This window comes from Tachysurus fulvidraco, chromosome 10, assembly GCF_022655615.1.
Source record: "Tachysurus fulvidraco isolate hzauxx_2018 chromosome 10, HZAU_PFXX_2.0, whole genome shotgun sequence".
NCBI lineage: Eukaryota > Metazoa > Chordata > Actinopteri > Siluriformes > Bagridae > Tachysurus > Tachysurus fulvidraco.
Window position 1 is genome coordinate 14,705,880 of NC_062527.1, and position 23,736 is coordinate 14,729,615.

Consider the following 23,736-nt stretch of genomic DNA (forward strand, 5'->3'; position numbering starts at 1 on the left):
TACTAAGAATCACCCATCCATCCTGCAACTCATCAACATAATTTATTTGGGAATTTTGGTGGGTCATATATATTTTTATATTACAGATTAGAAACATTTCAAAATGTTCTTTGGATTCATTTCATCCTGGTCATGGTTTTATCTGGAACACTGGGTGCAAATTCCGGGATGGGAAATCAGTAGTTTATATTATGTTTTAAAATAAATATGGAAAAGTGTAATAAGACTATGAAACAGGATACTGTTCTATTTGTTATCATAGTTTATTCCATTTTTGATAGAGATTTTTAAGTTATTATTGAGTAATATGAAGTACAAAATGAGATGTTCACATTATATGGTACATTTCTATCTATCTGCACAATGAAACAGCCACATGTGTCATGGAATGTCATAGCACCAGGCAGTATTCATGTACTCTGTCTAGTAATAAACCTATGAATATTTATTAAATTTATATTTAAATATATAGTAATATATTTCATAATATATGGCCAGGGTGAATCAACCTCTATCTATCTATCTATCTATCTATCTATCTATCTATCTATCTATCTATCTATCTATCTATCTATCTATCTATCTGTCTGTCTGTCTGTCTGTCTGTCTGTCTGTCTGTCTGTCTGTCTGTCTGTCTGTCTGTCTGTCTGTCTGTCTGTCTGTCTGTCTGTCCCTGTTTGGTTGGTCCTTTTTTGTAGGATGGCCAAATTAAGCCTCTTTTTAAGTACTTTTCTCTCTCAGTTATCAGAGTATCATTGTAACTATGACAATCCCAAACTCAATTTGCTGCACTAATTCAGACAGAAAACTATATTATTTATACTGGAGCCACATTTCAGTGCTGTAGCCCAGGTGAGGAGTGGGTTGTTCGGTTAGTCTCCTCATAATAACATCATGCATACTCGCTTTGTCACAACAGTACAGGTTTATGAGTAAATCAGATTTTATGTCTATAATGAAAATAATGATAATGATATGCCTGCTTATTATACTAAAGAGTAGATTTGTAACTGATTTGTATTTTAGTAAAACAGCAAAGCTGACATTTAGCAGATTGTCCCAGCGGGACCTGTCATTTGTTTACACCAATTTGAGATGGAAAATGAAAAAGACCCGTAATCACATCAATTACACACATCACAGGATTTTTGAGCCCCTAGCCTTTAAGTGTTGTTTCTGGATCTATCCCCTCAAGAGTACATATGCATACACATACACAAAAACTGTATTGTGGTACTAAGGATTTTATATTGAAGATAAACTTTTGCTTTCTTTCTGTACCTTTTAGAATAAACCTTTTTCATATCTAGAGATTTATCTCTGTTAATCTCCACCTTGAAAGATGCCTGTGAGCCATGTGGACATATGTAGACAAAAAGTATCTGTTTTTAGAAAAAAAAATGTTCGAACTTTCCATTCTTTAAAAATTTTATTTGATTCTTTTTTGCAAATAGATTATATATGCAAAGCTAATGATTTAATTACAGACTACTATCATATAATGTACATACTTACACATCTCTTTTGAGAATAATAGTTGTTTTTGATAAATTCAAGTTAGTTTATAAAAGATGCCCTGGGACACACATCCACCTAGCCTGAGCTAGACAGAAGCTGCAATGTGGACCAGTGAGAAGTGACATTTGTTATGCTTTGTGAATCTCCAGGTTTCAGGGCATCACATTTCCCATTATTCCATGAGGGGGAAACTCCCTTTTTGTGGAGGAAATGAGAATACTAAATGATGTGTGCTTGCACACACCACATTCATTCATTAATTTTCTACTACTTATCCGAACTTCTCGGGTCACGGGGGGTCTGTGCCTATCTCAGGCGTCATCGAGCATCAAGGCAGGATACACCCTGGATGGAATGCCAACCCATTGCAGGGCACACACACTCTTATTCACTCACACACTACGGACAATTTTCCAGAGATGCCAATCAACCTACTGTACCATGCATGTCTTTGGACTGGGGGAGGAAACCGGAGTCCCCGGAGGAAACCCTCGAGGCACGGGGAGAACATGCAAACTCCACACACACAAGGCGGAGGCGGGAATCGAACCCACAAACCTGGAGGTGTGAGGCGAACGTGCTAACCACTAAGCCACCGTGCCCCCCCACACCACATACTGTACTTCTCTATATTGCAAGTCAAATGAGGACTGATTAGCGTGAGGACTTTGCAGCAAATCCTTATTCTGCAAAGTCAAACAAATGGTGTCATAGTTGTACAATATGAGGTTAAATGTTTAATATTATCAAAAATACCCTGAGGAATACTAATGAACAGATCCAACATTGGCCTGACACCTTTCTTAACCCTGATGCACTTGTTAGAAGTCCTGGATCTTAACAGAAACTTTTATCTAACCAACCACCATCCTTACACAGGAATAGCTAAAAACACCAATAGCTCAAAATGGCTGCCCTGGATGGATAGATAGATTGATGGAGGTTAGTGCCTAGATTTAAGTGCAGCGGTTTGTAATGAATTACTGATCTCATCATTTATAATGCATACCTTTGAAATATTAACATTCCTCATTACTGCACTTTAATTGGCTGTCTTTAAAAAGTCATTCATTACTTCGAAGGTCTGTAAGTTAGCCCACATTGTGTCTATGTAATTTTTGTGTGTGTCTGTTCACTAGACTGTAAAAGACTGAACTTCCCATTATCATATTACTGCTGGCTATAAGAGATGACCTCAACACATTTAGCACACCATTCACATCCATAGACTGAGGGCGGTGACATCACCACAAATCTACTACACAACCAGTGTAAAAATTGTTAAATGAAATGGATACAATAAACAGAATAATATACTTGTATTCATTTATAAAATAATTGTTCTACATTTTTTGTCCATTCATCTGTCCCTCTGCCTGTCCATCTGTTCATTCATTCCTCTCCATTACTCCTTTTATACTGGTTGGATGGGCCTTTTGCATTATCCTCTATACCTTTTTATTATTTAATGTTCTCCTGATTGTGTAATCCTGGTTTCTTGCTAAGTCCTAGCTCATGTAGTATAAAACAGTATCCACAGAGGGCTGAGTACAACCATTCTATCAGCAAAGCAACATTCTCTCAAACCCCCCCCCCCACACACACATACAATGGTTTCAGTTCTTATTAGACAAATAGACAAATTAGTCCATAGACAACTGAAGCCCCAAGGACAAATTAACTGGTTTTACTACCTGAAAACTCACTTTTGCTCAGTCAGCTGATGGAGAACTAGATGCAATGTGGTTATAGTCAGCCCTCTGTGGGTACAGAATGGAACTACAGCAAAAAGTGTAGCGCAAGAGAATGCACACAACCCCAAGCACAAAACAGAGAGAAGGGTAAGAATGTGAGACATAGAAAAAATTAAGAAGGATCCAGGTGTAGGAAACACTCCTTATCCACGTTTTATATGCCAACTGCTACTGTCTAGTTGTCTGCTCATTTCAGATTTCCATCCTGTCTGTTTTGCTCAATTCATTAGAATACCATATGTAACTGCTGCTATTATATTAAGTGTTCATTCCATTATTTCTGGACATATACTATAGAATATACAGTATTTACACTGGTCTTGAAAGGTTAGTGAAAAAATCAGCCTTGAGAAAACAAACTAAAAAAAGGTTAATTAAAAAAAATAATTCCCTTAATAATCCAAATGTTTTGTATAATGCCTAAAAAGAGTGTCTGAAATACAGACAGGGTGTTTATAAGATGCAAAGATATTGCTATATCTAAAAAAAATAAAATAAACAGTGTAATCCTAATAATTTACATTTTTTATTTAATAATATGTATTACAATTAATATGGAAATAAATCACATAAAGGTGTAGAAGAGAAAGTAAACAAGAGTGAAAGTATGTGGTTTTAATACTGGACTTTAAATTAGGTCTATAGGAACAAAGTTATCAGAAAGATCGGGGATCCTTCAGCCCTGTTACACATGTAATGCAAGACCCCTTCATTGTTTGTTGTTTCTGTGTCACAGACAAAACCAAAGAAACAATGCAGTAACTTCTACCAGCTGCCAGTTCCTCACTAACTCTCTGTTTCCCTCCTCTTTTTCCCTCTTTTTCCCTCCTGCTCTTCTTTGAGAATTAAGATTAAGAATTTGTCATTTTAATCAGAATCCAATTTGCCACAATACTCATTCTTTCAAATTTCAACAGTGCATTCATTTTGTGACTTTATTTCATTTAACATAACATTTGTATTTCATTATTTTCCTTCTATCTATTCTCTGTTAGACTTCCCATGTGTGAACAAGCAGACTCATACCTGAATATGTTGTTTGTGCTGTCTTCTCATATTTTCCTCAAAACTTAGTGTCTATATTTTGTTATCATTATTCTGTCTCCTTGCCCATCCCTCTCCACCCCCACTTCTCTCTCTCTCTCTCTCTCTCTCTCTCTCTCTCTCTCTCTCTCTCTCTCTCTCTCTCTCTCTCTCTCTCTCTCTCTCTCGCTCTCAGAGGGCGTAGGCAAAATGCGGCACTAGCTTGCTGGTAGGAAACAGAGCCAAGTTGCCATGACAACCTCAAGGTGACAGAATGTTAAGTGATATAAATATAAGCACATTGTGTTTCTTTGTTTCAACTTAATTAAACATTTTAACAATTTGTTTTCATTTTATTTTCACTGAACATGCTAATTACTACTCATATATGATTTGGTCACATTTGTCTATTTGTCTATTGTCTATTAATTACACACTTTTTTCCATACTTTTTTCTATTTGTCCATGGAACAAGCCATCTGACTCTAGGTTTGATGCATACTTTTTATGCATAATTAAAATACTTACTGTACACACTGTATTTTTTGTGAAATTACTATTTTAACATTGCCAGTACAGACAAGCTGGAAAGAAACAAGACAAATTTCATTGTACATAGTACCATAGTAACAGAAGTAAACAATGCATGGATTATAATACATTAAATGAGTCCCCTAACTGTTTGGAATAGAAGGCAGTGTTTAGGTGTGGTTGAAAATTGATGATGTCAGAGCTATGAGCTCAGCTTGCTTGCCAAGAACCCCTGCTGTTGCAGAGCTGTAAGGAAAATTACCGGCCCTTCCCCCAGCCTTGCTTTCTTCCTTTATCTACCTTACTCCATCTTTCACCCCATCTCATTCTCTTATTTATGTGTCCCTCCCTGTATTGTGTATCTTTCAACATCTTTTGCTTCATATCTTCCCTTCTACCATCTCCCGTATATATATATATATATATATATATATATATATATATATATATATATATATATATATATATATATATATATATATATATATATAAAGACATGTGTTTACTGACATAACAACAATAATCAACAATGCAAGATGGCCATTGACAATTAAAGAAATTTGCTGCAGCACAATGAATCCTATAAGCTCTGTTGACACATGAAACTCTCCAGCTGTGCCTTTTTAAGGATTTACTGAAAGGGACAGTAGCCTGTGAAAACATATGCATGATTTATGCTGTGCAACATAGATGTGAGCTACATAAATAAACCCTGCAGTGTGCACAATGAACACAGGGCAAAATACGGTCATGAAAGGTGGTCAGGTTGGCAGTTTAAATATTTGCAAAATATAAAATATTTTGCTTAGTATTTAATTAACTAAATCAATTATATTAAACATCATCAAGACATATTTTGCATATATCTCCACCAGTTTAAGATGTATGGTAGGCTTTCTATATTCATTGTTATATCCATAAAACATGTACTCAAACTAAGACTCAGAAAGCTCTCTCTCTCTATTTGTGTGAAGTCTTGCAGCAAACTGATTGACACAGCAAATGTAAGTCTGACTTAAAAGGTTTTTTCCATTTTTCAGTGCAAACAACAATTTTGAAATACACACAGTATAAGACAACATTATAATTTTATCAATGGGAAGAATGGCTAATGAAGACAGAAAATGCATAAGGGGGATGGGGGCTAACAATAAGGGCTAGAGAGAGAGATACAGAGAAAGAGAGAGAGCGAGAGAGAGAGGGGGGAAGACGGTGGGAGGTAGAGATAAAAGGACAAAAAAAGGCAATGTCAGAAAATGGAAGTGAAAGGTTCAAGGAAACTAATAAATACAAACAATATAAATTCTGCTATATCATTGTATATTGTTTCTACAAAACATCCCACAGATTAATCCAAGAAAAAGTGCAAGAATAAAATGCTTAGTTAGAGGTTCAGAGCACCAGAAGTGGAGAGCAATGGATAGCACAATTTTCAGAACCATGGACAGCAAAAACATCTAACAGTAACACACTGTTAGTAGCCACAGAAACTTAAACTGAGAAAAAGGACATTTGTATTGTGAAGTATTGTGTGAAAATGAATTGTAATGATTTGTAAATAAACACTCTACAAAGAATATAAATTCATTATACAAAGGAAAATATGTGAAAAATTGTTTAGAATGTTTCTCTGTCAGCGAGGGTCCCATGAATAAGCCTGATTGAAAGGTAAAAACATAAAACAATCCAAAAATACTCAAATAACCATTTTGGACAAGAATCTTACCTTTTCATTATGAGGAAGTGTTTGTGTTCTGTTAAATGTATCCCCATCATTTATACTTATCAGTTCAGCATCTGCATTTGGAAATGGAGCAGGGAATACCACTACATCACTTTTCAGTGTATCAGAACTAAAACACACATCATACTGCTGAGTAGATTTGGAGTAAGACCAGCTTCCATCAGGATGTGTGGTGATCACAGGTGCACTGTATCTGCCGTTTGTCATGCAGCATTTTATAGCTATTAAACTGAAAATACTCAGTAAAAATATCACTGAAACTGACACAATGCCAATCAGCAAATACATGTTTAAATCTGAAAAACTGTCCTCCTTTATCGGTGCATGTTTGAATTGAGTCTTTATGTCACCTGTGCTCTCGATAACCACAACATCAACAGACACAGTGGCTGACAGTGAGGGCTCTCCGTTATCAGAAACCAAAATGACCAGTGGGTGAATTTTCAAGTCATTGTCACTCATTCTCCTCTTAGTCCTGACCTCTCCGCTACTGGTTCCAATCCAGAAGAGGTTGTTTCCTTTTGGTTCAGAGATGTGATAAGAAAGCAGCGCATTATATCCAGAATCCGAGTCTAGCGCTCTGATCTTGGTCACAAAGTAGCCTGCTTCAGCAGAATAGGGAACATTTTCAGAGTGAACAGAGCCATGCTCAGAAAAGGGAGCGAGAATACTTGGACTGTTGTCATTCTCATCCAGAATAAAAACATTCACAGTCACGTTACTGCTCAGTGGAGGAACACCAGAGTCTGTTGCCTGAACTTTAAACTGAAATGTTTTTGTTTCCTCATAGTTAAAAGACTTCAAAGTGTGTATCTCCCCATTATCTCCATTTATAGTGACAGCAGAAAATACATGTGATACATTTTGTGAGTCTAATATTGCATAAGTTATTTTTGAATTCTCATTTAAATCTGGATCATTAGCTGAGAGAGTGTGAATAATCTGCCCTTTTGGGCCATTTTCTGTTACATAAACATTAACTACTTGATCTGTAAAGTGTGGCGCATTGTCATTTATATCTGACACTTGAATTGTAAAAACTCGAGTACTAGAGAGAGATGGGCTTCCGTCGTCTATCGCTATAATAGCGACATTATACTCAGCTTTAGATTCTCTGTCTATAGGCCCGTCTACCACAAGAGAATAATAATTCTTGTAAGAAGACTGCAGTTTAAACGGAACTTCGCCAACTAAACTTCCATGCGCATTACCATTCTTCCCGGAATCTTTATCAGATATAGCTATTAAAGCAACGGCTGTACCTCTTTTCGCATTTTCCGTGACAACATTTATCTGGGATGTCAGCGAGATTTCCGGAGCATTATCGTTTATATCTACAACCTGAATTAATACTTTACAATGTGCTGATCGAGGAGTCAGTCCCTTGTCCTTAGCCTGTGCGTTGATTTCATACGCATTTTGTGTCTCAAAATCGACCGTGCCCCGTACTGTAATCTCTCCCGAAACGGAGTCAATGCTGAAAATGCCAACGTTATTTTCGTCGCTATCTTGATTAACCAAAGAATAAACTATTTGGCCATTTACTCCCTCGTCTGCATCTGTCGCGTTCAGATTAATCACAGCTGTTCCAATTGAAGCATTTTCTACAACGCGAATCTTATAAAGAGTTTTGCTGAATACCGGGGCGTTGTCGTTAACATCTTGCACATTCACCACTATCTGCAATGTTCCCGTCTTGGGAGGTTTTCCTCCATCAACCGCAGTCAGAATGAGAAGAATTATAGGCTGTTTCTCACGATCTAAAGCTTTCTGTAATACTAATTCAGCAGACACACTCTGTTCACTAGTTTGTACATCCAGAGAAAAATGCTCACTTTGGCTCAGCTTGTAGCTCTTTATCGAGTTACTACCCACATCAGGGTCTAAAGCTCTCGGCAGCTGAAATCTGTCTCCAACAACAGCAAGCTCGGATATATTGAAATGCTTTGATTGAACACGAAACAATGGTGCATTGTCATTCACGTCCAATACGTTCACCTCGATGCGAAACAAATTCAACGGATTGTTAACAACAGCTTCCAAAAGCACGGAACATTGTAGGGAAGCAGAGCAAAGCGCCTCTCTGTCCAGTCTCTCGTTGACAAACAATGCCCCATTTTTCAGATTAATCTCAAAATACTTCTTCCCAGACGTAGAAACGATGTGAAACATGCGTGATTCCAATTCTTCAATGTTTAGGCCGAGATCCTTTGCTAAATTTCCAACAAACGTCCCCGTATTCACCTCCTCGGATACCGAATAAGCAATCTGAGCAACAGCGAGGTCCGATATTGTTATTAAAATCACAACAGTAAGAATGAAGGAGAGGTCCGTCCTGTTATCCATATTGTGAGATCCAGTGACTAAAAACTTATAATTGAAATGTTAATCAGACAAAATCCTTTAGCATTGCCCATGTGAAAGATCTCTTGGTACGTGGTACGATCCATTTTCATGTCTGAGGAACAAAGCGGATGAGCAGTGTAAAGCCGAGGAGGCGCCAAAACCGATAGTGCGGCGATTCAAAGCGACACCAAGAGGTGTTATCAAAATGTTTTATTAAAAAAAAACAATAACCCTACATTAGTACCCCCTTTTAGTATTTTTTAGCTAAATAAACACTTGCGAACACTTGTATTTTTATGTTTTTTTCCTCATTAAAAGAATATATATATATATATATATATATATATATATATATATATATATATATATATATATATATATATATATATATAACAGAAGAAATAATTACGTGCAAAAAGCTAACGTATTCCAATAGCAACAAAGACGCAACAAAGATGATTTTTAAAGCCAACATGAAAAAAAACTTATAAACTTAACTGCCTTTGAAAACAAACAAAAAACTATAAAAATATTAAGAATAATATTATTGTTGACTGTAAATATACATTAGCTTAGCAAATTGCACATGAGTATCTATGAGTAGAGCAATGCAGCAGTAAAAATGAGATAAACATAAGACAATAGTTCATAGTAATATTCAGCTTTCTTAGTAAACTTGAAATTATGAGAAGACCTGAGATCCACAGGATCTTACCTTCTCTTTATTAGGGAGTGTTTGTGTTTGATCGAACGTGTCTCCTCCATTTATACTGATCAATTCAGCATCTGCAGGTGGATATTGGGCAGGGAATACCACTACATCACTTTTCAGTGTATCAGAACTAAAACACACATCATACTGCTGAGTAGATTTGGAGTAAGACCAGCTTCCATCAGGATGTGTGGTGATCACAGGTGCACTGTATCTGCCGTTTGTCATGCAGCATTTTATAGCTATTAAACTGAAAATACTCAGTAAAAATATCACTGAAACTGACACAATGGCAATCAGCAAATACATGTTTAAATCTGAGAAACTGTCCTCCTTTATTGGGGCATGTTTGAATTGAGTATTTAAGTCAACTATGCTTTCACCAACCACAACATCAACAGACACAGTGGCTGATAGTGAGGGCTCTCCATTATCAGAAACCAAAATGACCAGTGGGTGAGTTTTCAGATCATTGTCACTCATTCTCCTCTTAGTCCTGATCTCTCCGCTGCTGGTTCCAATCCGAAAGAGGTTGTTTCCTTTTGGTTCAGAGATGTGATAAGAAAGCAGCGCATTATATCCAGAATCTGAGTCTACAGCTCTGATCTTGGCCACAAAATAGCCTGCTTCAGCAGAATAGGGAACATTCTCAGTGTGACCAGAGCCATGCTCAGAAAAGGGAGCAAGAATCTCTGGAATGTTGTCATTTTCATCCAGGATAAAAACATTCACAGTCACGTTACTGCTCAATTGAGGAACCCCAGAGTCAGTGGCCTGAGCTATAAATTGAAATGTTTTTATTTCCTCATAGTTAAATGACTGCAAACTGTAAATATCTCCACTGTCAGGGTTTATGTTTACCATGGATGCCACCGGAACATTTCTAGAGATTTCCACTAATGAATATGATACTCTAGCATTGTCTGCAACATCACTGTCGAAAGCAGATACTGTATAAATAACAGATCCAACCTGACTGTTCTCTTTTACATAGACATTAATAGTGGGCTTATTAAAGCATGGCGCATTATCATTCACATCAGAGACATGTACAGTAACGACTTTCATGCTGGATAGAGGTGGAGTCCCTTCATCAGTTGCTGTGATAGTGACATTATACTGAGAAGCACGTTCTCTGTCGAGAGGTCCATTTACAACTAATGTATAATAATTCTTATATGACTTTTGAATCTTAAATGGGACAGAGCCAATAATTTTGAGAGTTACCTGACCGTTTTTGCCTGCATCGTTATCAATAACAGTTATCATTCCCACCATTGTGTCAGCTGGTGTATCCTCCTTGATAATGTCAACTAATGAGGTCACAAATATTTCAGGAACGTTATCGTTAATATCAATGATTTCTACTAGAATCTTGCACATTGCCGCTCTTGGATTATTACCTTTGTCCTTTGCCTGCACCCGAAGTTCAACCGCATTTTTCTTTTCATAATCTACATCACCAGTCACTACAATTTCGCCGGTTTCTGTATTAATTGAAAATGCGTTAAGATTTTTATCGCTGTCGTGGTTAACAAACGTATATGTAATTTCTCCGTTAAATCCTTCATCCAAATCACTGGCATGCACAGTAATTACGGGCGTACCTGGTGAGGCATTTTCGTTAACCTGGGCTTTATACAGTGATCTACTGAAAACAGGAACATTATCATTAACATCTACCACATTTATAATAACCAGAATCGTTCCAGATCTGTGAGGTTTTCCTCCATCGACAGCAGTCAGTGTGATGTGGATCGCAGGCTGTTTCTCTCTGTCTAAAGCTTTTTGCAGTACTAATTCAACCGATACACTCTGCTCTCCGCTATGTACATCTAGGGAAAAGTGTTCATTTTGGCTCAGTTTGTAGCTCTTTACCGAATTGCTTCCTACATCTGCATCATATGCGCTCGGTAACGCAAATCTCTCCCCGGGAGCAGCAAGCTCTGAAATATTTAACATCCATTCTGTCTGCCGAAATACTGGCGAGTTGTCGTTAATATCTAAAACGTTCACCTCAAACCTATATATATTCAGCGGCGACTGAGCGACAGCTTCTAGCGCTATAGAACAGTGTATGTTGCGTTCGCAAAGCTCTTCTCTATTAAGTATTTCTTTAACACTAATAATACCAGTCTTCCGGTTAAGATCAAAATACCTGCTATAAGCTTCGTTAACAATGTGGAATCCTCGGATTTCAAGATCTTGAACGTTTATATTTAAATCCTTTGCCAAATTTCCGACTGGTGTACCTGGGGCTGTTTCTTCCGCAATGTTATAGGCAATCTGTCCATTCACAAATCCCCAGAAATTAAGCAGGAGAGAATAACATATCCATGACTGAAATATTTGACCCGCGGATGCAGCCATTTTACGGAAATACAATAGCTCTGTCAAGAAAAATGCAAAAATCCATTCCAGTAGTTGCGAAAGTGTATCTTGTCCGCGTTTAAATAGCAGTTACGCACAATGGCGTATTCTAAACAAAGCCGTCTGGGCAGCAGAGAGATTGCCCTGCCTCGAGAAAGGCGGAGCACAGAAAAACACGAAACAACGTATGGTAGAAGGCCAGTGACATCAAGTGGACAACTACTATCCTTATCGTTATATCGTTGTTTGATGTATAATTTAAAAAAAAAAAAAAACCCATTTAGTGTACAAATTAGTACACCTTTCTCCGTTTTATCTGAATAAACACTTGCAAACAAGGCTAATCATATCCATAGTTATTTTGAATGTATTTTTATGCTTTTTTCCCCTCAATGAAAAAATTACTACACACACACACACACACACACACACACACACACACACACACACACACACACACACACACACACACACACACACACACACACACACACGAAGACTTCCTCAACAAATAAAGAGTGACTGGGAGAACAAGTGCACTGGCCTATAAGCAATTAACTATAACATAGCAAATTCTTTTGTTGCTCACTTATAACACCAATAATACAATAGTGGCTTTAATAATATTAAACATTGTACTTCGGGATGAACCTGAGAGGACTTCTCACATCTCTGTACTCTGACAGAAAAGAGAAATGGAGAACAGAAATTGATTGTCAGCCTAAAAATAAACACAAGACCTATAAGTGTCACAATTATACATGCTCCAAATGTTCCACAGTTATTCAGCAAAATCACAAGCCATGAAGTAATTCTTATCACTTACTAGACCTCATGCAATGCTGCAGAATTTTTTCTTTTCTGTAATCTGATTTAATTAGGGAAAACCAAGAGAATACCAACTGCCCATACTGTAGAGCACATTGATATTATCATAAAAGATTTCTCCTTTCCAGGAGCAAGACACAGCAGTGAACACAACGTTAATGGTGCCACATTTTGGATTTGTAGTTGTAGTTATGGGGACAATTAATCAAGGACTCTTCATGAAGCCTCACCTAATGCAATAAAAGTCAGTGGACATACACAGTTAAGTAAGGTTTAGCTGTGATGAAATATATGTGGTGCTTATTTGTGAATTTCTTCCCTTTCTCTTAGTAGATGCCTTTTTATGATTATAAACGCTACAACTGTAGGTGGAAATTGTGCAGGGAAAGCCAGCTTACATCAATATGTGTGGTGATCACTGAGGCACTGCTGTCTGCCCTGCAGCATTTTACAGCTATTAAATGCTCAGACTCATTAAAAAATGTTAGTAAAACTGACACAAAAGCATTAAGTATATATATGTTTTAATCTGAGAAACTGTCATGCATGTTTGAATGATTGAGTCGTTATGTCACTTGTACTCTCAACACCCACAACATCACTTCAGTATAATTCTTATATGAATTCTGAAGGTAAAAGTACCTTTTATTGTCTGCCAAAACAAAGTGTGGTGCATGTCATTCAAAGTCCTGGATATAAATGTTTAAACCCTAATATATTTCCAATGGCAGTACCAACAATACACAATTTGCCCCTCCAAGGCCATTGTACATCAACACTAAGTGAGATTGACTGGTGAGATTAAATCCATACAGTTGAAAGCAAGCATTAAACTACAGCTGTGTACAATGGCATATCCAGAACAAAAAGCTGATAACATTTTTGAGGAGAAAATCATGGAAGAAAGAATGTAAAGAAAGCTGGATTTAACCTATAAATTAAGTAGGTAAGCATTTAAGTAGTACATAAAAGAAAAAAGAAAGAAAGAAAGAAAGAAAGAAAGAATATGTAATCTATTAGAAAGCTATCAGTTTATAGTGCTGTCATTTAGTTGTTTTAAGCAATGCAGAACTTTTAAATTAGCACTATAAAGAAAGGTAACATAAACAAACAAACAAACAAACAAACAAACAAACAAATAAATTCTATTCTAAAGGCTATAGAAAAATGCAGGCCAGGAAACTTCAGCACCATGGACAGAGCTAACACTTATTTGTAAATTTCTAGAAACGTTTCAAAACAAACAGAAACACTAACTTACAACAAAGGATACAAGAAAAGGATATATAATATAGTCAAATGTGTAGTCCTGGAAGTCACATATTACACCAATAGAGGAAAAGGGAGAAAAGTGCATTTAAAAATTCAAGTCTAATTCCAGTGTCAGGCAACAGGTATATTAAAGGGATATAATAACAGTGATTATATGATATGACATACAGACTCCATTGCAAAGCATTGTCATTGCAAACTGAATTGATTACACATGGTGTTTTCCCAAGGCACTTTGGGAGACCATTCACTTTTTGTATGGAGTTTTAAGTTATCAGTATTGTTTGAAAACATTACATAATGATCTATATTCACAGATCTTACCTTCTCTTTATTAGGGAGTGTTTGTGTCCTATTACAAGTATCTTCTCCATTTATACTGATCAATTCAGCATCTGCAGGAGGAAATGGCGCAGGGAAAACCACTATGTCACTCTTCAGTGTGTCCGAGTTAAAACATACGTCATGCTGCTGAATAGATTTGGAGTAAGACCAGCTTCCATCAGGATGTGTAGTAATCACGGGGGCACCATATCTGCTAAAACTGCCATCTGTCCGGCAGCATTTGACAGCTATTAAACTGATCAAGCTCAACAAAAATATAACTGAAACTGATACAGTGGCAATCAGCAAATATATGTTTATATCTGAGAAGCTGTCCTCCTTTAATGGTACATGTTTGAATTGAGTCTTTTTTTCATCTGTGCTCTCAACAACCACAACATCAACAGACACAGTGGTTGAGAGTGAGGGCTCTCCATTATCAGAAACCAAAATGACCAGTGGGTGAGCTTTCAGGTCATTGTCACTCATTCTCCTCCTAGTCCTGATCTCTCCACTGCTGGTTCCAATTAGAAAAAGGTTGTTTCCTTTAGGTTCATTGATGTGATAAGAAAGCAGTGCATTATATCCAGAATCTGAGTCTACAGCTCTGATCTTGGCCACAAAGTAGCCAACTTCAGCAGAATAGGGAATGTTCTCAGTGTGACCAGAGCCATGTTCAAAATAGGGAGCAAGAATCCCAGGACTGTTGTCATTCTCATCCAAGATAAAAACATTGACAGTGGCATTACTCCTCAGTGCTGGAACACCATAGTCTGTGGCCTGGACTCTAAACTGAAATGTTTTTAATTCTTCATAATTGAAAGATTGCATACTATAAATATCACCACTGTCCGAGTTTATGTTTACCATGGAGCTTACATAAATGTTTTTAGAGGTTTCTTGCAATGAATACGATATTCTAGCATTATCACCAACATCAGGATCAAAAGCAGATACTGTATAAATAACAGCCCCTACTGGACTGTTCTCTCTCAAGTACACATTAATAACTGTCTCTTGAAAACGTGGTGCGTTATCATTCACATCAGAAATCTGTACAGTTATGACAGTAGTGCTGGATAGAGGTGGAGTCCCTTCATCAGTAGCTTTGAGAGTTATGTTATATTTAGACACACTCTCTCTATCTAGTGGGCCATCGACTACTAAAGAATATTTATTTTTGTAAGTGTGCTGTATTTTAAACGGTACAGAATTCTGAATTTTAATATTTACAGCACCGTTTTTTCCAGCATCGCTATCTTTAAGTGATATCAAGCCAACCATTGTATCAGCGGTAGCGTCCTCTCTAATCACGTTAACCAAAGAATTAAAGGAGATCTCTGGAACATTATCGTTAATGTCAACGATTTCCACTAAAACTTTACATAATGCTGCTCGTGATCTCTCTCCTTTATCTTTAGCCTGAACACGAATTTCATATGCATTTTGTGTCTCAAAATCGACAACACCTTGTACTGTGATCAGCCCAGTTTCAGAGTCAATCGTAAATGTGTCTAAATGCTTTTCGATGTTTTGCCTAATAAACGAATACACGATCTCGCCGTTTTTGCCCTCGTCGGCATCAGTAGCATGAACCGAAATAACGGATGTACCTTGTGGTGAGTTTTCGATGACACTGGCTTTGTAAAGTGCCTTACTAAAGACTGGGACATTATCGTTGATATCCTCAACACTTACAACTATCTGCAAAGTGCCGGATCTGGGAGGTTGTCCTCCATCTAATGCAGTCAGTATGAGTTGAAGCACAGACTGTTTCTCTCGGTCAAAAGCTTTTTCTAAAACTAATTCAGCAGACACACTTAGCTCTCCATTGCTCTGGACATCTAGAGAAAAGTGTTCATTTTTACTTAGCTTGTAACTCTTTACTGCATGACTGCCCACATCTGCATCAAACGCACTTGGCAAGGGAAACCTCTCCCCAGGGAATGCTGATTCTGAAATATTCAGTCCTGTTTTAGACAACGGAAACGTTGGCGTATTGTCGTTAATATCAACGACGGTAACTTCAAACCGATACATATTCAATGGAGAGTTAACTATTGCCTCTAGTTCCAATGAACATATTGCGTCTCGGTTGCAGAGCTCCTCTCGGTCTATTCTTTCGTTAACATGTAATATCCCCGTTTTTAAATTAACGGCAAAATACCTTTTATTTGGTCCCGGAATTATTTCAAATACTCGATGTCCAAGGTCTTGCACGTTTAGGGTTAAATCCTTTGCGAGATTTCCGATTTCTGTTCCTGGGCTCGCTTCCTCCAAAACAACGTATGTAATCTGCCCGTCTACTATACTCCGTAACCAGCACAATGAAACCCCAAATACCAGAATTACACAAAATCCTTTCAGTGTGGCCATCATCCGAAACATCACAGCTAATTGTGGAAAACATAAGCAACAACGGTCTGCAATGCTACGGAATGTAAATTACGAAGAGTTTAACTATAATCCAAGCTCGTCGCATATCCAGAACAAAGCGCTCTCTGTGGAGGAGGGACCTAGACTGAAAGGAGGAGCCTCCGTGACAAAAATTATCCGTCCAACTGCAGGTGGCTAGAGACACCGCGTGGAGAAATAGTTCCAATACAGAGCACAGAAAAAAACCCGCAAAAATTAACTAATAATAATAAAGACTATGTAAATATTCTAATCTACAGGACGAGTCACACATATGGTGAATATGTGGCAGCCAGAGGAAACCCTTCACATGGTGAAAGTTTGACCTTTATAAAATATAGTTCTGCCAGCCACATGTAACCGCAAGATGGATAAAGAGACAAAAATGGCCATACATATAACAATTTCAGTTTCCAAACATGACAATTCAATTCCAGTTCAACTGAAAGTTAACAACACGTCGATTTTGGCATTTAAGCATTGAATCTGCATTTATTTTTGATGCAATAAATAAGATACAAATAAAAATAAAAACAAATAAAAATAAAAATAAAAATATGACTTTGATAACTATGTCCATTATTAAAGTAGATTTTATTATTTGCTTAATGACTGACAGGATATTCACTCCCAGCCAGCAAGTATGTCTACAAAAGCAAACCTTTATAGATTCTAAGAAATCATTAGTTTTCTTAAGTTATTTAAAAATGATAATACTGGTAGTATGTTACTGAGCTAAGAGGGAAGCAAACAACCCATCAAATTGTACATTTTTAACTTAACTTAAGAAAAACATTAGAATGACAAAAAAAATTATAAAATATTGCAGAATTTTACAGCCTGAATTAATTAGGTGTAAACAACTGATTCAAACCATAAGATTCTTTGAATACTTAGCAAAAAAGACATACACTACTACACTGTGTTTATTACACTGTCCATGTCACTGACTCAACATCTTTGCAGTCATAATAGCTAAGAAAGTTTCAAAAATACCTCAAATAAATTTCCTTGTTTGATGTATGAAAAATATTCCATAAAGCATAGATTTAAGCCAAAATGTTGTTTTTTTCATCTGTCTGTTAAACTTATACAATTACATTATTCCAAAGACAATCTCTTCCAGATGTTTGTAATTGGGGAAAAAGAATTATAGGTAGCTTGCACCAACGAAGGAAGGGAATACATGATTCACAAAAATAAGTGGGTAGAAAAGACAGCAAGAATATTACAAGTCCAGGAAAATGAATACAAGAATACAAGTAAAGGGACAATGCTATGTAAAGTCTCATCTATAATTTAAGTATATATATTTAAAAAAAAACACCATTAAAAATCTTACCTTCTCTTTATTAGGGAGTGTCTGTGTTTTGTTTAAAGTGTCTCCATTAATACTGATCAATTCGGCATCTGCAGGAGGAAATGGTGCAGGAAAAACTACAACGTCACTCTTTAGTGTGTCAGAACTAAAACACATGTCATACTGCTGAGTAGCTTTGGAGTAAGACCAGCTTCCATCAGGGTGTGTAGTGATCACTGGAGCACTGTATCTGCTGAAACTACTGTCTGTCCTGCAGCATTTTACAGCTATTAAACTGATTAGACTCAGTAAAAATATCACTGAAACTGATACAATGGCAATAAGCAAATACATGTTAAAATCTGAGAAACTGTCCTCCCTTACTGGTGCATGATTGAACTGAGTCTTTATGTCACCTATGCTTTCAACAACCACAACATCAACAGACACAGTGGCTGAGAGTGAGGGCTCTCCATTATCAGAAACCAAAATGACCAGTGGGTGAGTTTTCAGATCATTGTCACTCATTCTCCTCTTAGTCCTGATCTCTCCGCTGCTGGTTCCAATTCGAAAAAGGTTGTTTCCTTTAGGTTCAGAGATGTGATAAGAAAGCAGTGCATTATATCCAGAATCCAAGTCTACAGCTCTGATCTTGGCCACAAAGTAGCCTGCTTCAGCAGAATAGGGAATGTTTTCAGTGTGAACAGAGCCATTGTCAGAATAGGGAGCAAGAATCCCGGGACTGTTGTCATTCTCATCCAATATAAAAACATTGACAGTGACATTACTGCTCATTGGAGGAACACCAGAGTCTGTGGCTTGAACTTTAAACTGAAATGTTTTTAATTCTTCATGATTAAATGACTGCAAACCATGAACATCTCCACTATCAGAGTTTATGTTAATCATTGATGTTAAATAACTATTTTTATTGTTTTCTAGTAATAAATACGATATTTTAGCATTATCACCAACATCAGGATCAAAAGCAGATGCTGTATAAATTACATATCCAACCTTACTGTTCTCTTTGACATACACGTTAATGATTGTGTCTGAAAATCGTGGCGCATTGTCATTCACATCTGAAATGTGTACGGTAATGACAATGGTGTTAGAGAGAGGTGGAGTTCCTTCATCAGTTGCTGTGAGAGTTATATTATATTGAGAAACACTCTCTCTGTCTAGATGTCCCTTTACATTCAAGGAGTATCTATTTTTATACGTGTTCTGCAGAGAAAATGGTAAAAAACCTTTTAAATTTAGAGATGTGGCACCATTTTTACCGGAATCTTTATCTTTTACCGCTAATAAGCCGACCATTGTCCCATCTGGCACATCTTCTTTAAGAACGTTAACTAGTGATGTTACCATTATTTCTGGAGCATTGTCATTAACATCTATAATTTCAACTAGGATTTTACAAAACGCTGACCTCGGAGTTATTCCTCTATCTTTTGCCTGGACTCGAATTTCCACTGCATTGTTTTGTTCGTGATCCAGCTTTCCTTTCACTGTTATTTCACCGCTTTCAGAATTGATATCGAATAAATCAAATATTCCGTCATTGTCATTATTTTCGAATGAATAAACGATTTCCTTGTTAAGTCCTTCATCTGCATCATTGGCGGTAACTGTAACAACAACTGTACCAGACGGCGAATCTTCTGGAATTTGAGCTTTGTACAGCGATTTTCCACAAATGGGAGTGTTGTCATTCACATCAATGACATTTACTTTTAGATTTAATGTACCCGATCTGGGAGGTTTTCCTCCGTCCACAGCACTCACTATGAGGTGTATCACAGGCAGTTTTTCTCTATCTAGTGCTTTTTGTAATACCAATTCAGAAGATACACTTTGCTCTCCGCTATGTACATCAATAGAGAAGTGTTCATTCTGGCTAAGCCTATAGCTTTTTACCGAGTTACTGCCCACATCCGCATCAAATGCACGCGGCAAATTAAACCTGTCTCCTAGAGAAGCCGATTCAGAAATATTAAGTTCTGTTTTTGACAAGCGAAACATGGGTGCGTGATCATTTGTATCTAATACAGTAACCTCGAATCGATACATGTTTAAAGGCGAATTAATAACCGCCTCCAGTTCAAAAGTACATTTCGTACTGCGTCCACAAAGCTCCTCGCGGTCTATTCTTTCTTTAACAAGGAGGACTCCAGTCTTCGCATTTAAATAAAAGTACCTTGCATTCGGTCCGGAAATAATCTGAAAACCACGGTGTTCCAATTCTTGTAAATTGAGATTCAAGTCTTTTGCTAAATTTCCAACTGTAGTCCCCGAATTACTCTCCTCCATCACGGAATATGAAATCTGCCCATTCGCAATACTGAAAGGACAACAAAGGCAAGTGAAAAAGATCCACAATATATATCCGTTCTCGACAATTTCAGCCATGTCCTACTGTCAGTATCTTTTACAGACAACATTAAAATCCGAGTGTATAACTTTGTGATTTAATCCACCATCCAACAGCGCAACAGCCCAACTGATATAATGTCTCCAGAACAATAGCCGTGCGCGAGCCGGTACGCCCTACCTCCTGACGAAAAAGGAGCCTCGTCAAACAGAGAATACAAAAGCTAATCTAAGACCATACTGAGAGTGACACCATGTGGATATCACGGAACACGTAAGAAATAGATAAGTAATATTTGCAAAATCGAAGTTTAAAAAATATATATAAATAACTATTTAAATAAAATAAAGGAAGACAGGACCGGGAAAAACAATTAGCCAATAGTATAGACTGCATAAAATTACTATGTGCTATTCTTATTTAACCAGCAAAAATGATTGTAAGAATAACTTAGCAGAGTACAATTAATATTCACAACTAGCGCACTTTTCTAGTGTTTAAAAAAACTTTCTGCTTCATTTCTATATACTGAATTTTCCAATAAAAGCTTATTTATTTATTTATTTATTTATTTATTTATTTATTTATTTATTTATTTATTTATTTATTGTACGCATACGTACTGTCAAGGCACATAACCAACATAATCTCTAATTAATAATTATGTCTTTATTGAATGCATTATATATTCTTAATTGATAAGTTCATATAGGAAACAAATATAAAATTTTAAGAAAATGATTACATTTTCATCAGGGAGAAAAACAAATCTGATTAATAAGACTATTACAAACCCGTTTTTTTCATAGAAACTTTAAAAATACATGATATTAATTCCAAATATTACATAATTAAGCAACATTTAAGGCAACAGGTAATTAAAAAAAGAACACAAAAAACAATATTAGTCTTACCTTATGTTTATTAGGAAGTGTGTGTTTTCTGTTTAAGATGTCACCTTCATTGATACTTATCAGCTCCGTATCTGCAGCCGGAAATGGTGCAGGGAAAACCATTACGTCACTCTTTAGTGTATCAGAACTAAAACACAGGTCATATTGCTGTGTGGATTTGGAGTAAGCCCAGCTTCCATCAGGATGTGTGGTGATCACTGGGGCGCTGTATCTGCTAAAAGTACTGTCTGTCCTGCAGCATTTTACAGCTATTAAACCGATCAGACTCAGTAAAAATATAATTGAAACTGATACAATGGCAATCAGCAAATACATGTTTAAATCCGAAAAAGTATCTTCTCTTACTGGTGCATGTTTGAACTGAGTATTTAAGTCAACTATGCTTTCAACAACCACAACATCAACAGGCACAGTAGCTGACAATGAAGGCTCTCCATTATCAGAAACCAAAATAACCAGTGGGTGAGTTTTCAGGTCATTGTCACTCATTCTCCTCTTAGTCCTGATGTCTCCGCTGCTGGTTCCAATCCGGAAGAGGTTGTTTCCTTTAGGTTCAGAGATGTGATAAGAAAGCAGTGCATTATATCCAGAATCCGAGTCTACAGCTCTGATCTTGGCCACAAAATAGCCTGCTTCAGCAGAATAGGGAATGTTCTCAGTGTGAACAGATCCATGCTCAGAAAAGGGAGCGAGAATCACAGGACTGTTATCATTCTCATCAAGGATAAAAACATTCACAGTCACGTTACTGCTCAGTGAAGGAACACCAGAGTCTGCGGCTTGAACTCTAACCTGAAATGTCTTTAATTCTTCATAATTAAAAGACTGCAGACTGTAAATATCACCACTGTCCAAATGTATGTTTAACATTGATGCAATAGTAGCTTTTTGAGAGTTTTCTACTAATGAATATGATATTCTAGCATTATCGCCAATATCAGGATCAAAAGCAGATACTGTAAAAATAACATTTCCAACCTGACTGTTTTCTTTTATATACACATTAATGACGGAGTCTTGAAAACGTGGCGCGTTGTCATTTACATCAGTGACGTGTACAGTAATGACAGTGGTGCTGGAGAGAGGTGGAGTCCCTTCATCAATAGCTGTTACAGTGATATTATATTGTGAGATATTTTCTCTGTCTAGTGAACCATCGACAACTAAGGAATAATAATTTTTATATGGTGATTTAAGCGTAAATCTTCCATAATCCGAAATATATACTTTAACAACTCCGTTATTCCCGTTATCTACGTCCGTGACAGTCAATAGAGCGATTACAGATCCTGCAGGGGAATCCTCTCTTATGTTATTCATAAGAGAAGTAAGTGAAATTACTGGTATATTATCATTAACGTCAATTACTTCCACTAAGACTTTACAGTGCGTACTACGTGGCGAATGACCACGATCACGGGCTTGAACACGGATTTCAAACGCAGGATTATCTTCATAATCTAATTTGCCATTGACTGTAATTTCACCAGTATCTTGGTCTATTTTGAATAAACCAGATAATGTTGAACTATCGCGCTCAATCAGAGAATACACAATCTCACCATTTACACCGTCATCTAAATCTGTAGCCTCGAGTTTTATTATTGTCATCGCAGTTGGAGCATTTTCTGAAACACGAACTTTATAAAGCTGTTTGCTAAATGTGGGAGTGTTATCATTCACATCAACGACATTTATGACAACGATCGCCGTTCCAGATTTGGGAGGTTTTCCCCCGTCTACAGCAATCAGAGTCAACCGGATCACAGGCTGTTTCTCTCGATCTAAAGCTTTCTGTAGCACTAACTCAGCATACACTGTTTGCTCTCCGCTCTGTACATCCAAAGAGAAATGATAATTTTGGCTCAGCTGGTAACTTTTTACCGAGTTGGTCCCTATATCTACATCTTTAGCTACTGGTAATGGGAATCTTTCCCCATTATATGTTGACTCAGTGATATTTATATTGAATGACGTTTTATAGAAAAACGGTGCATTGTCATTTATGTCTAATATGATCACCTCTATTCTATGGAGATTTAGGGGATTATTTAAAATGGCTTCTATATTTACTAAACACTTTAGTACATTACTACAGAGCTCCTCTCTATCTATTCTCTCACTGACAAATAGAACTCCGGTCTTCAGATTTACATCAAAATACCTCTTATTGTGTGTCGATACAATCCGCAGTCCTCTCGACTCCAGTTCAAGCACATTTACGTTTAAATCCTTCGCGATATTTCCAACAACTGTTCCTTTTCCAGTCTCCTCTGTCACAGAATAAGATATCTGCCCCGTGCAGAAA

General features: G+C 36.9%; 1 protein-coding gene across 21 annotated transcripts in view; it reads right to left on the reverse strand.

The window, feature by feature from the left end:
* LOC113660124 (protocadherin alpha-C2-like) overlaps positions 1-23,736 on the reverse strand; it is a 129,488-nt gene that overhangs the window by 19,192 nt on the left and 86,560 nt on the right. The window contains exon 1 of one of the 21 annotated variants that reach the window (XM_027173416.2): positions 18,180-20,688. The exons of 18 other annotated variants lie outside the window; for them this stretch is intronic. In XM_027173416.2, coding sequence (XP_027029217.2) covers positions 18,180-20,552 — 2,373 coding nt within the window. In that variant the 5' untranslated portion in view covers positions 20,553-20,688. Of the gene's footprint in view, positions 1-6,552; positions 9,054-14,422; positions 16,939-18,179; positions 20,689-23,736 lie in introns of those variants that run through there. 2 more of the 21 variants (XM_027173415.2, XM_027173420.2) reach the window with 2 other exon arrangements.